This window comes from Sinohyriopsis cumingii, chromosome 5, assembly GCF_028554795.1.
Source record: "Sinohyriopsis cumingii isolate HCF-2022 chromosome 5, ASM2855479v2, whole genome shotgun sequence".
NCBI lineage: Eukaryota > Metazoa > Mollusca > Bivalvia > Unionida > Unionidae > Sinohyriopsis > Sinohyriopsis cumingii.
The window spans coordinates 99,125,500-99,143,992 of NC_142965.1; the positions used below are offsets into that span (position 1 = coordinate 99,125,500).

At 33.6% G+C, this 18,493-nt stretch overlaps 1 protein-coding gene across 3 annotated transcripts in view; it reads left to right on the forward strand.

Moving 5' to 3' along the window:
* LOC149799852 (kidney mitochondrial carrier protein 1-like) overlaps nt 1-18,493 on the forward strand; it is a 56,111-nt gene that overhangs the window by 10,708 nt on the left and 26,910 nt on the right. For all 3 annotated transcript variants that reach the window (XM_089959283.1, XM_089959282.1, XM_089959284.1), the window contains exons 3-5: nt 3,891-4,038; nt 4,872-4,966; nt 7,056-7,141. In XM_089959283.1, coding sequence (XP_089815409.1) covers nt 3,891-4,038; nt 4,872-4,966; nt 7,056-7,141 — 329 coding nt within the window. The remainder of the gene's footprint in view (nt 1-3,890; nt 4,039-4,871; nt 4,967-7,055; nt 7,142-18,493) is intronic.

Below are 18,493 nucleotides of genomic sequence, written 5' to 3' on the forward strand. Positions count from 1 at the left end.
GATGGGGCCCCCAAAATTCGATTGTTTTAATTATCCTTGTGTTTATTCATTTGTGTGTCCATTTTCCATGCTTTAATTATTGTTCAGAACTCCAAAACCATTTAATATATGATAATATCTCTTTGAAATTTGGTACATGTGTATATGTGTGTGTGTGTGTGTGTGTGTGTATATATATATATATATATATATATATATACATACATACAAATACATCTATAATTAATTATTTGGTAAATATATATAATTGATTAGTGGTGCTGATATGCCTTTTGTTTTTCACAGTTCATAAGTCTCAACTTATTTAATGTTTTTTCCATTTGTCCTTTGATTTAATCCATAATTCATCTTTTATTTCCACTGCATAGCTCCAGAACTAATAATGCCTCTTGCAGTTCTTCAGTTTTTAGTTTATTTTCTCCATTTGTCTGTCTATTGACCTCTCAATTATCCATACTTTAAATTCTCTAGAAAAATTAAAAAAACCCCAATAAATTTGTCACTATAAAATGTATGCATATTGATGTAGTTGCTAAGATGTACCTTTTGCCATTACAATTCTTTAGTTTCATTATTTTCAATGTTTTGAACCATTTGTATGTTCCTCTATTAATTTGCCATTCCCATTTGTTTCAGTTGAATAACTCCAAAACATTTAGAGATAATTCTGGGAAACTTTTTTTTGCAGGGGTGGGGGGTTGTTTTTTTATTTATTATTATATTGAGAAATCAACAGGCATAAGGAACCAAAATACAATCATAAAATCTAGATTTTCCTTAAATGAGTCTTTCCTTATCTCAGAAGGAGGTAATAAGATTTCATTAAATTTAAGGAATTCTTGACCTCTTGTGTTAAGAATAAAAAGATTTCTGTGCTAAATTTCAAAGCCAAAAAATGCTCTTGCATCCTTTACACTTCCTCTCTACCTCTGTGAAAAATATCAGTATTGAAATGTCATAATCAGGATCATGTAGAATCTAAATTTGGGATAACATTGAACAAATTATAGCGAAAACCAACTTGAAGTTTCAAAACCAGAGCTATGACACCAATATATGACCAGTCATACTGTAAATATTTACTGTAAGATCCAGTTTTACAAGTTCACAAGGGCTGTTATCTTGGATCCAATCACAGGGTCACTGACATTAATGCAGACAGCTACCATATAAACTCAGGTGGAAGTCATCCAATGTATGTGTTGAACCTTTTATTTATACATGTAACAGTGGTGATTTTTCTATGACCCATTGTGAATTTTACTTTGAAATATGCCAGGAATTAGAAGCTATACTATTATTGCTTGCTTATGTTTCATCTGTATATCACTTATACTTAGGTCAGCCTAGACTTAAATTTATGTGTGTGTAGAGAACTTATCTGTTTATTACAAAGTACTGTAGAAGTTTTAATGTTAATCAACATGAGACTAGAAGTCTTAACATCAGTTTGCTCCACAAAACAATCACACTGTAAAAAAAAAAAAACTCTTAAGATTTTCAATTTGATGCAAGACTTTGGGGTCAATGGTCAGATTTCTTCAATTTTGAAATCTATTCAGACCCCTGTGTGTGTAATGAGTTAAATATTTGACCATATGCCTTCAGAAGAGCATACCAGGAACTAGACATGACAATTTTAACTGACAGGAGTACCCAGATTACAATAGTGTAATTTCAAACTGGTACAAGTTCTTAATGAACTGCTACTTAAACAAGACATTTATTATTTTTTTAATTTTGTTTTCTTGTTTCGAAAACTTCACTAAATATAGCAGCCAATAACATTTCTAAAACATTTTGAAAAACCATTTCCGACCTATCCATTCAAACCACAATGGTTATTGATGAGTAAACTGAACAATTTCATCTTTAGAGTTGATTCAGAATTTTATGTGATTCTTTTGGTGATGTTTTGAAAAGTTGAAAATTGTTTGTTTTAGTTGCAGTTGTTTAATTTTCACTATTTCCAACTGAATTGGCACACAGAAAAAAAACCCAAAAGCAAACATGGCACCACACATGCCGTGTGGTTGCATTTATTTTTTATCGTGATTATTTATTGACCACTTACACTTTCTATATTTAGTACAAGTAAGCCATAAATAAAATTGCAAAATTTTTCATTTAATATTTGTACTAATAATAACATTGCTCCTTTGTTTTTTTGTCTTCTTATTTTCACAAAAATTAGTGATGTAAGAAAACCTTGACAGTACAGTGCTTTTCGAATTCTACAACATAGCCATGTTCCTTTGTGTTTTTGATTGAAAGTTTTCATTTTTATGCTAAATCTTATATCACATAATTTAGACTTGCTTTCTACGAATTTTATATTTTCCTTAATTTACATGCCTAATGAATTACAAAAACAGCCTGTTGAAGACATGTATCCTAGCCATGCCATGTACAGTCAGTCATTATTATCCCTTGACAGGTTCACATACAGCTTCAGACTGATTTTACAAAGAAAATAACACAGGCACTTTAGTTAAAATCTTCACCAAATATATATAGAATGTGGTTTCACCAGTTCTATTCTTAATTCTGTTTCAATGTTTCAAGACCCATAACACTGCTCCAGTGGCATAAGTGGCTAGAGCCGCCACCTCATATGTGGGTTCAAACCCAGGCTGAGTGATACCAAAGACTTGTAAAAATGGTACCAGGAGCTGCATTGCTTGGCGCTGAGCATTAAGGGTTAGTGTTAAGACTGGTTGGCCTGGTGTCAGGATAATGTGCCTGGGTGGGACATGATGCTACATACTGCCCCAGTGCTAGACATCACTATAAACTGCCATCATAGTGATATGACTGAAAAATTGTTCAAGCTACATTAAAAATCCAAATCACACACACACACTCGAGGTCCAGAACACTAGGCTGGTATGATTTCATCATCAAATGATAACATGCAGGGAAATTAACTTGTTCCTAAATGTGCAAACGTTTGTTTTTTATGCTCAATTGATATGAACACCTTTATGAAATTTCATTCTGGGCTTGCCATACTGAGTTGGCTGGGTCAGGGAGCATTTCAAAACCCATAAACTACCTCACTTAGTTTATGTCTAAAAAAAATCACAAGGTGAAGTTTTTGCTTTATTAATAGAAAAAGGTATAGTTTATATATATTTTTTTCTGGTGACTTAATTGCTCACTTAGCCTGGTATTGTAATCCTGTTTACATGTGTGCTGTTTTAAATGTTTGGCTTTTTCCAAATACATGTATTTGGCATTTAGTTCTCTGATAAACTCTTATCAACAGTCATTAACTTCATTAGTCATAATATTGTTGATTTGACAGACTAATACTGATTGGACAAATGATTTGACAGTGTGTCCAGTACTGGTTAGGAAAAATGATTTGACAGTGTCCAGTACTGATTGGACAAATGATTCAACAGTGTCTGATACTGATTGGACAAATGATTCAACAGTGTCTAATACTGATTGGACAAATGATTTGACAGTGTGTCCACTTCTGATTGGACAAATGATGCTGATGTGCAGTAAGATATGGACAAAGATTTTAAAAAGATAGAGAAACCGTGCAAAAAATTGTTCCCACAACATATGCACTCACCAGCATTGGACAAATTTCAAGAGAAAGCATCCTACCAACTCAGATTTCTTGGCTACCTGCTCTTGCATTTGACCATCAGGCAGGTAAGCAGGTCCATGCCATGGACTTTTGGGTTTGAACAGAAAATGGACTTTTTATGAGAAAGGATTGTTTAACACAGAAAAAGGGTCAAACTACTAATTCTTAAATTAAGAAAGCAAATTGACTATGGTTATAGCTCATTATTTTAGACAATAAAGGCAAAAGCATAAAAATGGTTTGAAAATTAATTAATTCCATTGATGATATGTATTGATTGTTCCAGGTACATTTCCTATAGACACTACCAAAACTCGCCTTCAGGTTCAAGGTCAGAAAATTGATGTTCGTCTCACAGAATGTCGTTATCGAGGAATGTTGCATGCTATGTTCCGAATCTTCAAAGAGGAGGGATATTTAGCCTTATACTCAGGGTAAGCTGTTGTGTTTTTTTCCTTGTCATCTAAGGATATATATACATGTGTATGTGTATGTATATATATATATATATATATATATATATATATATATATATATATATATATATATATATATATATATATTAACACATGCACACATATCATTATGTTATGTACTTGTAACGCTTGAAAAGAATGGCTTATGAAAATAGTATCACTGAAAACATGTACCATTATCGAGATTAAAAATCGTGTCCCATAATAATTCTCAGCATTTCTAAATTTATCATTATTATTATATAATAAATATAATTCTTGAATGATTTCGTCTTAGTAGATATTTTCATTTGCCTTCCCTTGAAGTAGAGTGTATTATGTTACGACTGTCAGTCTCATGCCAATTTCATATCAGCACAGAAACTTAAGTTGTCTTCAGTCTGCGTGGATGGCTTGCACTTGGGTTAAGGATTTTGAGCTTGAAATCTAAAAAGCCAAGGTCATTGTTACTGGAAGAATAAAAATGGTTTCCACACAATAACACTTCTCCACTATCTGCAGTTAACAAACTTTCAAGTGTCTTGACCATAGGGTAAGGAAGAACCTATTGATTTTGGGCTGACAGGTCAAGGTCACCATGGCCGAAACTTGTTTCCGTGTAATAAACGGGAGTTGTTCGCTGTCTAGAGTAACAGAAAGAAAAAAAATGGTTTCCATACAATAACATTAGCTGCAAATGACAAACATCAGCCAAACCTTTTGGATGACTTGCAGAGACATAACGAAGAAGGGGTTTTTTTTTTATTTTTTAAATTATTTGTGATTATTATTTTATTCTTTGACAATTTCAGGATTGCACCAGCAATACTTCGTCAGGCAACTTATGGAACGATAAAGATCGGTGTATATCAACATCTGAAACGTGTATTTGTATCAGACCCAAAAGGTAAGAGTTTGCTTGGATATTTTTTAATTTTACTTTCAACACATTACATATACTGGCTATATCTTGCCCAGAAAAAGGGAGCTGGGTGCCTTACCAACGTTTTCACATCAAGGCTGCTGGCTTTAGTGTGTATCAAACCCATGACCCTTATGTTATGAGTTTCATGCTCTACCAGCTATGCTATTACACTACCCTGAGGATAATAGATTTTGCATCTACCACATATAGACATTTGACTTCTGGACATCTGACAATAAGAAAGTTTATTTATTATAAAGGTGGACCACTATCCAATCAGATTTATTATAAAGGAGGACCACTAACCAATCAGATTTATTATAAAGGAGGACCACTAACCAATCAGATTTATTATAAAGGAGGACCACTATCCAATCAGATTTATTATAAAGGAGGACCACTATCCAATCAGATTTATTAAAAGGAGGACCACTAACCAGTCAGATCTGGAGCCGCTACAGTAATGCTATAATCATTTGACTTCTGGATATCTGACAATAAGTTAGAGTTTATTTATTATAAAAGAGGACCACTAACCAATCAGATTTAATAATTTAATATAAAGGAGGACCACTAACCAATCAGATTTATTATAAAGGAGGACCACTAACCAATCAGATTTGGAGCCACTAGAGTAATGCTATAATCATCTCTATTCATTTCCTTACTGTTTTTTAGTCAGAGCCTTGTGAATTATTAGACTGACACCTACCCAGGTGTCTATGTAACATATTAATATAAATATATTATTGTTGTTGTTGTTAATAGTATTATTATTATTTAAACAAACATTTGCTTACTACATTCTTCATACTCTTGTCGAGTGATTGTTCTAAACTGCATTTTGGGTTGGGAAATTTCTTAGTCTTTGGATATATTGGAACAGTAATCATATGTGCACAATGTGGCACATGTACCAAGATAACTGAGAGAAACTAATTGTATTTTAGTTACATATACCTGGCATGAGTTGTGCATAAGGGAACTCTCTAAATTAGGGAAGTGATTATGTAAAATTAATAATAAGGACAACAGTATTGGAAGTTTGTGAAAGGTTTATTACTTGGTGTATATTCACATGACAGGTGAAATGGCACACCTATACACAGAGAATGTCTGAAAGGTAGTAAAAACCAGGAAGTGACTTCTGATAATGCCTTAGGAAGGAACTTGTCATGCTACAAAATAAATATATGTGATATTTCAGGTGTCTGAAAGGGTAGATTAGCTCATTTATAATCCATACAATTTATTGTATATTTTGCATTAAAAATACTTAGCATATTGTAAGAATTGCAACCTTTTTAAATACCCACAGTAGGACAGAGCATATTTGTTTTCTGGACAGCCATTTTAGTAATTTAGTGTATGCACAGTATCTATCATCTACAGTTACCAAACTCTGCGAATGGTTTGCACTTGGGGTGAGGAAGAACCATAGCACTTTTGGGGTCCAAAGGTCAAGGTCTCTGTGACTGAAAAAGGAAGAAGAGTTCTCCACCAGTTAGTTATAAAACTGTGTGGATGGCTTGCACTTAGGGTAAGGAAGATGCTTGTAAATTTCAAGGTCAAAGGTCATGGTCATTGTGGAAAATGAAAGTGGTTTCTGCACAATAACATTAGTTGAATGTCTCAGAACTAGACTAAACTTTGTGAATTGCCTGGTGTAAGAACAAAGATCGGGGGGGGGGGAGTCAAATAATAATAAGTATGATAATAAAAATAAAAACTATAATGGTGATAATAAAAATGATGCTAATTATGTGCATGATTTAGATTTTTAACAGCTTTAACAATTTTTCAGTTATATTTCTACGATGTCTGCATTGTGGTAGTTTATAGTGATGTCTAGCACTGGGGCTTCATGTCACTGACGTAGCATGATGTCCCACCCAGTCACAGTATCCTGACACCTGGCCGACCAATTCTAACACTAACCTTTTAATGCTGAGTGCCAAGCGAGACAGCTGTTAGTACCATTTTTATAAGTCTTTGGTTTGACTGCCTGGGTTTGAACCTGTGATGCCATTTGGAAGATTCTATAAACTTACATAATTATTTGTACTTACAGATGAAACACTGCCAGTCAATATTTTTTGTGGAATTGTGGCAGGAATTATATCCAGTTCTATTGCTAACCCAACGGATGTGCTGAAGGTACAGTATCTCATTTATCTTGATTCACCAGATTGCAAAGTTCTTACTCATGCATGTGTTATATACATAAGAGTGAACAAAGTAGACCTTGATCTGACAGATTGGGGTCTACATCATCGATTCTGTGTATTATTCATTGTTTATTGCAATTCCTGCAAGTATCCTTTCCCAAACACATGACAGGAAGCCATGACAGTTTAAAGGTTAAGACGTTGATTTTTCATCTAAAGGATGTAGATAAGTTCCCATAATCCTGTATTGGCTAAAAGAATGATTTGGTTTTTGTTAAACAAAGACAAACCATTAATCCATTTAATACTGGATGAAATTCACAGCAGATTCCCACATTAAAACACATCTTTCAACACAATCAGAATTGTTGGTTATGGACCTGATTATCCACATAGCATTTTTATTTTCAAATATCTCCTACTTTTTGGTGCTCTCAGAATTAGGTTTTCTTTTTGCTTTTGTTTGTTTGTTATGTAATATTTCCTTTGTATATGTAAACTTACATTTGTTTGTCAGATTGCATGAACGTCTGTTATATTGTGGAAAATTAGCCAGAATGTATCGGCCATATTAACTTGTGCAGGATTAAGGTTTGTACCACAATGACAGCTCAGTCTCAGCACCTGATATGCGTACAAGGTTAACTGCACCATTCTATTAAATGCATGATTCAAACTAGGTCAAGTATGATGGTGACTGCGGATAAACTATAAAATAGCATTTCATTAATAAACGTTTTGTGTAACTATAGCATTGCATAAGGGAACAAAATGAATATCATGATGAAAAATGGTCTTGTTATGTTTTTATTGATTATGTATGTGTGTGTCTGTGTATACATACAAATGCAGGATATATATGATAAAGTTTTACAGATATCATAAGAGGTTAACTGTACCATTTTTTTGTCTTGCTTACTATGGCACAAGCAATGTAGTGATCTCTTCTGCATCTGTATGCATGTCTGCACTTATGGTAGTTAAGGTCAGCACTAAAATATATTATATAAAGTTGACTGTTAAATATTTTATTGAAAGTGAAATGAAAAGTGAGCTTCACAAAAAGGGGATCCTTTTTTTTTAAAGTTTAGACTAGGCATGTGCAGCAAATGAACTGTGAACTGGTTTTATCTGGTTCTGTATTGCAGGCTTGCAGCAATTTTTATGTCCTATGTGCCTCAGATGTTGATCCTGTGCATCCTTTTTCATTAGAATAAGTTGAAAAATATTTCTACAGCTTTTCCTTAATGGATGTATTTTCAAGGTTAAAGTCATCCCTATGGTAAGGAAGATTTACTTCAATTATGGGATGGAAATGATGATAAAAGAGACTAAAATTTATGCAAATGCAGTTTGTCGTTTAATTAATGATTTGTTACTTGGGAAAGAAAAGTAATTTAGGAAAGATTGGTATTTATTATAATAATGCTACTCAACAATGTGTCCAAGGACAATTTGAGAGATAATCTTAATTGTTTTGTCAAATTTTGCCTCATTAACTTTCTGTTCTGCACTGTACTTTTCAATTGTCCTTGGACACTTTCATTATTACACTAAAAGTTTTATCATTTGCTAAAGTAGGGTCATTCTTTTGCTAAAAATAAGATGAATTCATTTATTTTCATTAGTGTTAATTGGTATGATTTTGCATTAGGAAGAATGTTTTCCTCATTTAGTACTTAAATTCATGCATTACAGGGGCCCCGAGTGGCCGAGTGGTCTAAAGCGCTCTCCGTTACGGATCACTGCCATCTCACCTCTGTCTGCGTGGGTTCGAGTCTAGGATTCGGCCAATGTGGGTATGTGAGAAAGCTTGCCAGTAGCTTCTCGTGGGTCGGTGGTTCTTCCTGGGGTTTTCCCGGGTTCTTCCTCCACCATTAATACTGGCCGCCATGCATAGCCTATCGTGTGCTGAAAAATGGCGTTAAACTCCACAACAACAACAACAACAGCAACAACATGCATTACAAGTTGGACCTTACTCTTTCCACATAATGGTGGGACCTTTTTTTTCCACATAATGGTGGAACCTTACTCTTTGCACATAGTGGTAGGATCTTACTCTTTCCATACAGTGGTCCTAGATTTAAATTTCTGATTTGAATCAAGCAAGAGAGCCGTTAATATTGGTACCATATATATATACATACTTTTATGTATGTCATTTGGAAAAACTAAATTGCGTGTGTAATGCAGCCTATTTGTTATTATTAATATTAATACAGCTTAGGTACATTGTACTGTCTTTATCCATCTTAGCCATCTTTTTATGTCATTTTAAAGAATTATTTTAGCAGTTGCAGTGTTCATTTTACATTGCAGGTATTTGTAAAAGATAATGAGAAAGCCAGTACTGAATATAATTTTGACATTGTAAAAGATAATGAGAAGGCCAGTAATGAATATAATTTTGACATTGTAAAAGATAATGAGAAAGCCAGTACTGAATATAATTTTGACATTGTAAAAGATAATGAGAAAGCCAGTACTGAATATAATTTTGACATTGTAAAAGATAATGAGAAAGCCAGTACTGAATATAATTTTGACATTGTAAAAGATAATGAGAAAGCCAGTAATGAATATAATTTTGACATTGTAAATGATAATGAGAAGGCCAGTAATGAATATAATTTTGACATTGTAAAAGATAATGAGAAAGCCAGTAATGAATATAATTTTGACATTGTAAAAGATAATGAGAAGGCCAGTAATGAATATAATTTTGACATTGTAAAAGATAATGAGAAGGCCAGTACTGAATATAATTTTGACATTGTAAAAGATAATGAGAAAGCCAGTACTGAATATAATTTTGACATTGTAAAAGATAATGAGAAAGCCAGTAATGAATATAATTTTGACATTGTAAATGATAATGAGAAGGCCAGTAATGAATATAATTTTGACATTGTAAAAGATAATGAGAAAGCCAGTAATGAATATAATTTTGACATTGTAAAAGATAATGAGAAGGCCAGTAATGAATATAATTTTGACATTGTAAAAGATAATGAGAAGGCCAGTACTGAATATAATTTTGACATTGTAAAAGATAATGAGAAAGCCAGTAATGAATATAATTTTGACATTGTAAAAGATAATGAGAAAGCCAGTAATGAATATAATTTTGACATTGTAAAAGATAATGAGAAAGCCAGTAATGAATATAATTTTGACATTGTAAAAGATAATGAGAAAGCCAGTAATGAATATAATTTTGACATTGTAAAAGATAATGAGAAAGCCAGTAATGAATATAATTTTGACATTGTGAAAGATAATGAGAAAGCCAGTAATGAATATAATTTTGACATTGTGAAAGATAATGAGAAGGCCGGTACTGAATATAATTTTGACATTGTGAAAGATAATGAGAAAGCCAGTAATGAATATAATTTTGACATTGTAAAAGATAATGAGAAGGTTTGTCATATACCGTATGTACTTGCATATAAGCAGAATAATTTAGGAAAAAGTAATAGCCCGGAATAAGGGAGGGTATACTTTTCTCTGGGTGATTGTCTAAAATTGAAAGTTTTTAAGTTGTTTGTTGAGTAATGTAATTGCTGTAAATTGTGGGACATAATTACTTTTATGTGTCCAGAGACATGCATGAGAGAAAAAACATTGGTCCCAAAACTTGTACACATGAAAAATGTCAAGACCACATTGGCAAGATCAACACAGGTAACACAGCAGTGACCAGCTCTTTCAATAACCACATCAAAAAACTGTTATAAACTACTATGATTGTTATTTGTTATTATTTTCTAGTTCCTCCAAAATTAGTTTAAATAAAAGCAAATAATGACTTAATAATTCACTTAGAGTTTGCCTGGTAGACAGGGTTGTACAATAATGTACAGTACTTACACAGTGCAAGTTGTGTTTAGTGTCACTTAAACCTTGTTCATTCCCAAAATTATTAGATGCAGATTTTACTTTATTCATTGTTTCCACCAAATTGCATTCTTACAGATCACATTTCAGAGAGCTGTTCATTTACATTGATCCACAAGCTCATAAGTTACTCTTTTTCAATGATATAATTGATCCTTCAAATTGAGATAATCTTTATGAAAAGGTTCACATTTAATTGTACCAGGCACGTAACCAGTATCTATTTACATAACTGTTACATGTTTACGGAAGAATGATTTTAATAAAGGCTAAAATTCTGACTATGGATCGAGTAAGATCATCATCAATCTATTATGTGTTTTGGCTGAACAAAATCTTAATTTTCCACACATTCGAAAGCTGGTTGTTTTTACGTCATCTCTGTTTGTTATGGGCGGATTTGTCTTTTGTTTACCAACAACAATCCAGATCATTTAATTGTTAAAACCCTGAAACTGACTTGTGTTAAGAGGGAATTTCATACTTGTCAACCATTTAAGATGAAAACCTTACAAAAACCAAAAAACAAAACATACACAAAAAATCTCTTCATGGATCACATAAGATCAACAGTTTTAAAACATCAAATGCCATAAATGAACTAATTTTACACACATTTACATAATTATTTACATCGCTGAAACTTTATTTATTTAATTTTGTTCTTTTGATTTTCCAGTGTGTTGTAACACACACATTATTATATGCTACACATGCACCCTTTGCACTTTTCAAAATATAATTAGGGGTTTTAAAGTCTATGCAGCAGGTGTCAGTGTTTATTTTACACTGTAAAAATGATGTTAATGTGTCAACTTCCTACAATATGTATGTATTTTTTTCATCGTAGAAAAAGATTTTTCACAGTCTGCATTGTTATGTGGCAAGGTAAGTGGTCACTGACTAACTATTACAGATTTGGGAAGCAGATGCCACCAGTACTAATTGTTTGGCTGATAATATCCAGCCAGTAGCTACAAAAACTATTTTTCTGGTGATCATCTGTTAATACAGGCACACACTTATCAGGCAGCATGCAGTAATCCACAAACTCATCGTTAAGTGCTTCATGACCCAAGTGTGGAGCAACTCGAAAACGAAAGTGTCACTACTAGTAAAAAAACAAGATATGTGCAAGGTATTTTGAAAAATGAATTTTCAAGGTGTAATATTAACTTCTTTGGGTTTATCAAGGTCTCATTATTACATATTTTTTTTTTTCCTCCATTAACCCTTAGTCCTACAATGTAAAGCCTCTACCTGATATTTATTTTTTGGGAGTCACGGTCTTATTGCCCAGTGACGGCACAGTGTAGCATGTTCCAATGTTAATTAACTTCAGAACATTAAGTAAAATTTTCAGGAATATCTCACACTTGGCATCCCATATCTGTGCTTTTCTACAAACTAAATTTATTATGTTTTTGTCAGACTTTACTTACACTGATTGTCTTTTTCCTAATAAATTTAAATTCCCACTCAAGCAAATGGACATGTTTTCAAGTTCCATTGGTGTACATTCCATTTGGCTGGATTGCGATGGAAGTTGGGAATACCAACATCGGTTGAAAGGATCATAAGAATCTTGAATGAAACGATGCTGTCTAAACACTTTCTTCAATATTAAAATATATTTTATTTGTTTCGTTAAAGTAAGATATTTTTACTTAACTAGATTTTGGCATTCCAGGCTTCCATCGCTTTCCAAAGCATATTAGAGTTATCCCCATGTTGATTGTGCATAGCTTAAATTAAAAAGATTCTGGATTTCACTCAAGTTTTTAAAATAATTATGCCCAGATTCACGGGATTGACCCAAAAAATTGTAAAACAAATTTATATTAAAAAATGTGAATTTTTATAAGAAAAAATGTACAGAACAGTTGTACGATGCTACACTGACGAAAATGCTGATGAAAGATCGGTGATGGCCCTTATTCGCGATTTTGAAGAAAAAGTGAAGCAACAAGTCATACAGGACATTAAGAAAGAACTCTCAGAATCAAAGAGATTTTCAATATCATTGGACAAATGGACAAGTAACGGAAATCGTTGATTTCTCAACATCAACCTTCATACGGTCTCGTCAAAATGTATCAATCTTGGTCTTGTCAGAACTTACGGAAGTTGTAATGCTGAAAGAATGAACGAGCTCGTTGAGGAACAACTTAATTCTTTTGGTGTCTCATTCAAACAGGATATTGTTGCCTCTACCGGTGATGGAGCAAGTGTCATGATCAAGTTCAGAGAAAAATCGTCTGCTCTGTATCAAGCCTGCCTTGATCACAGATTGCATTTGGGTGTTACAAAAACTTTTTACAGAGAAAATTGCCCAGGTCAAGGAATTTCAGTTTTTTCACGCGAAGAAACTGGACAGACTGATGATTTCGATGAAAGCGACGATGAATTGAGTGCTGAAGAAGTTGAGATACAAAGCGAATCATGGAAGGAAAATATAAACACTGTGAGAGAAATCGTTAAATTTTTCAAAGGCTCAGCCATATGATTGGATGCATTTAAAGCTAAAAGCTCAGAAAAATTTAACAAAGAACAACAACTGTCCCTCGACTGCAAAACTAGATGGAATTCCATGCTAAAAATGCTAGAAATCTTTATTAAATTATACGATGTCACCAATGAAGTGCTGAGTGAAATCGGATCCGAGCATCTCTTAACTAATTTGAACATAGAATTATTGAAATCCATAGTTTTGGCATTGAAACCGGTTGAGGTTACTCTTAATGCTGTGAGCGAAAAAAAAGCTTCTCTGAGAACCGCTTATGTTGCTATTAGCTTCATGAGGGAAAAATTGTCTGCACAAGGAACAGAGATCAGTCATACTATTTTAGAAAATATTGATCATTACATCGACGGTAGAATCAACAACTTATGGATCTTATGATTCTCTGCCCCATTTGGATAATGTTCCATCCAAAACTTCTATTGAATTAGCGACAAATTTGATGAAGCGGCTATTTCCATTGGCAAATACTGCAAATGAAGAAGCACATGATGAGAAAATAACAATTAACCATAACGAGCTCTCACTTGAAGATGAACTTAGATTTCGATTGGAAGCTTCTAGCACTCAGGGATCTCTTCAAACCAATCGATTTAAGAAATTATGCCAAGAATTTTCCTTGTCAAAAAGTAATGGTGAACTGACCGAAAATTTGAGGCGATTATCAGATGCCATCAGTACAATCAAACCGACTTCAATTGATTCAGAAAGAGCATTTTCAGTTGCTACTAATTTGTGTACAAAATTGCGATCAAAGTTATCGGATAAATCTCTGCATGCTCTTGTCTTTTCGAAATACTATTATATTAACAAGAATGATGTTTAAATAAATTATAAAGAAAATTATTTTTCGTACTACTCAAGCTCAAAAGCTCGAAAAAATTATCGAGCTCGAGCTTGAGCTCACACGAGCTTCAAATCCCTGAGCTTTCCTATACTCTACTTATATCTGAGTATATAGTGTAATTAAGCTGTTAATTAAGACACTTCTATTCCTACTCCTGTCACAGAAATTGATGAAGAATCTGTACTTATTACAAGGCCATAGTGAATGATAGAGGAAATATGTTCCTGGTAATTCTGTGAATGATAGAGGAAATATGTTCCTGGTAATCCTGTGAATAATAAAGGAAAGAAGTTTCTAGTTCTAGTATAGAAATATAAAAATGAAGAGAGTATGCATGATAAGATCTTCACTGAACAGAACATATTGTACTGTCCACTTGAATGTATACTGTCCACTTGAACATATTCCACTATCCACCTGAATATGTTCTATCTACTTCAATATATTCTGCTGTCCACTCAGCTCTGTCCAGCTTTTGTTGAAATGACCTTCATACTTAAGCCACCTGCAGGGTAGAATCGACCCAATGCACCCATCTACATGTTATGACTATGCAGGTAGAATTCATTGTTCTGTTGGGATTAATACTCCAAATAAATAGTTGATTTGTCTTTCAAAATGGAAGATATCTGGCTGATGTTTTAAGGCTGTTAACTTATTCGGTCCCAGAAATTTGTGTTGTTTTCGCCTGAAATGTGCGTAGGAAAGACAATGGTTGGGGGGGGGGGGGGCTATTTCTGAATACATTGTAATTCATCGGCTTTCAACAAATTTTCTATGAGACTAATGCCTAGCTGTATTAGAAACATCATTTTCCATTAGTTATTTTACTTGTGCATAAGCAGAAGGGTAAAAATTGTTCCTTTTTTTTTTTTTTTGCTTAATGGACCCATCATTTGCGTATGGAGACTGCTCTTTATTCCAAATGCCCACCTTATCCTAGTTTTTGCAAAGGATCACCTGTGTGCAGTTCAGACTGGTCTGCCTTCGATCTGAGGCCAAAAAGGTCTAAAATCCGGACACAAAATCGCATTCTGACCATGAGCGAATTTTGGGTGGAAAAAAACCGGGTCCAAAAATGAGGTTTTTCCCTGTGTGTTTTGTAGTGCAAATAGAACTTTGATTATTTGGTATCATTGTAGAACTATATTTGTCTGCTTTTTTGTAATACCACCCACATTGCTGTATCTTAAATGACCTTGATGCTGCAGAGCTCGGAAATAGGGTACAGCCTCATGACGCCTACAGATGGGATTGGGTCCGAATCGGTTAATCTTTTATCAAAACTAGACATGTGCCTAATAAATAATACATGTATTGGCTTTTCACTCCTTTGTTTTTGGACTGCTCTGGTGGCTTAGTGGTTAGAGCAACTGCTGTGGATGCAGGAGATCGTGGGTTCGATCCCCGGCCGAGTCATACCAAAGACTTACAAAAATGGTACTAACAGCTGCCTCGCTTGGTGCTCAGCATTAAGAGGTTAGTATTAGGATTGGTCAGTCTGGTGTCAGGATAATGTGACTGGGTGGGAGATCATGCTACATGTCTGCAACATGATGCCCCAGTGCTAGGCATCACTATAAACTGCCACACTGCTGACATCTTAGTGATATGACTGAAAAATTGTTAAAGCTACATTAAAAATTCAAATCACACACACACACACACACAATTTGTTTTCGATCTTTTTCTGGTTATTATGTCACTTCTTTCAACAAATTAGATAATCAGCTTTTTTCAACTGTATTCTTTGTAGACCTTGTGTTTTTGTTTATCAAGTATGATTTTAAATCTTAGTGGACACAGGTTGAAATTTTCATTTAGGAGGCCAACCATAAACAAGTACATTGTAATTAACCTTAAAAAATTGTTCAGTTTAAAGTTTCTTGCATGACCCACATTGTGGCTAGTAGAGATAATATAGAGTGTAGTGTCTAGTTGAGTTTGGTGAAAGCTTACATGTATTTACAAGGCAGAACTACTCCATTTGTGTCCTCCTATGATCATGTGGCTTTGTCATATTTAGGGATGTTTTATTATCTCTTAGTTTTCCTAGATTATAAGTTTAGCTTATTTGCAGAGTTTTTGAGAGCAGCATAATCTGTGTACACCTTGTGTAATTTATCCTGTATTTTTAAAAATCTGAAATACTTGATTCATATTTGTGAAATTTGGCCATCACGGGTGCAAACATAGTTTTGTTCAATCAAATGTGTCATTTGTGCAGCATTGGACTTGGACCTTAAACACAGTAGCTTTAAAAAAATACAGATGAAGGGAAGAGTCGACAGTCATTTTGTGTTAATTGAAAGGTAAATGTCTGCATATATCAATGTTAAGTTTGTACTCCACGCGTTATTTCTTTACAATTTCTGTCGAAAAATGTTCTTTAATGGAGTTCCTGGATCAGGCAATCATTAATGTTTAATTTTTTGATCATGGGTGCAATTCCATCAATTAGGATTACTGGAAACTGAGTGGGTTCGATGGTGGTGTTTATGAGCCTGGGACCTGTCGATGATATTTCAGCTTGTGTTGTATTATGCTTGCACTAACATTACTAACCAAATTAATGTTACATCCATTTATTATGCAAATTTATCCACCAATTTTAAGTTTGTCCACCTTTGTAAACTCAATGCTTACTTTGCAGCAAAAAAAATGGTGATGATTACATTATGATTTCATCTGTGTGATGTCACCTCTTTAGCCAGATGTGTTGTTGACTTATGAAGTCGGGGAGATATTGGATATAAAATGATGTGGTTGAAACTTCTGTCTGTTATTACATTTGGATATAAAACTTCTATCTGTTATTACATTTGGATATAAAACTTCTATCTGTTATTACATTTGGATATAAAACTTCTCTGTTATTACATTTGGATATAAAACTTCTGTCTGTTATTACATTTGGATATAAAACTTCTGTCTGTTATTACATTTGGATATAAAACTTCTCTGTTACTACATTTGGATATAAAACTTCTGTCTGTTGTTACATTTGTTGTTTTCTGGTTTAACACCATTTCTCAGTGCAAGATAGGGTTTACATGGCAGCCAGTATAGCCAGTGGAGGAAGAACCTGGGGTAAAAAGCCAGGCAAACTTTCTCAAATACCCACATTGGCCAAGCCAAGACTCGAACATACACAGACAGAGGTGAGATTGCAGTGATTGGTATAGGTGAGCTTTTTTAGACCACTCAGCCACATTGGACCCCTGTTATTGCTTAATAAGCATGTGTTATTACACAATTAAAAAAGACAATTGTACAGTGGTGTGAAAGAAAATGATAAATACAGTAAAAAAGTATAAGAGTTTTGGAAATCTTTAGTGATCTATGATCTGCCATAAATTGGCAGAGCAATCTATTGTCGTGAAAAAAATAAGTTACGAACGTGTACTTTTGTTTGTGATTTTGATAACAGCAATGCATATTTTCAACCTCTGCAAGTTTAATGAATTATTAAATATTTTTCAGCAATTTATTTTATGGATAGATAGTGATTGCATACTTATTTGTCATACTTTTCAGCTGTTTGTATATGTACAGTTAGTGATTGGGTACTTGTTCCACATCCTTTTTAGCTATATGTTCATGGGCAGTTAGTGATTGCATACTTGCTTCACATTCTTTTGAACTGTTTATATATGGGCAGTTAGTAATTGGGTACATTTCAACTTTTACTTTTCTAAGTAATGATCTATACTTCATGGATAAATATTTTTATCTTTGAATGGTGCAAGAAAACCCACATCACTATAAACATTTTAGTGTGATTTTAGTTTGCTTAGATCATTCGCCGTGGAAAAATATAAATTTAAAGAAAGTTAAATACTCTGTTTCACAAGAACTTATCCTTAATGCAACAAAACATTTGCTGAATAATGAAGAACAGGTAGTCCTCGAAAGGGCAATTATAACCTGTCCTTTTTTTCTATTTTTTCCTTTGCTTGCTTAGAATTGAGAAGTTACAAAAGGAAACATGATCTTAAGACTGATTATAACCAACAATATTAGTATTTAAGGACAACATCTTCAGAAGAAAGAAAATCCTATTTTGTTGG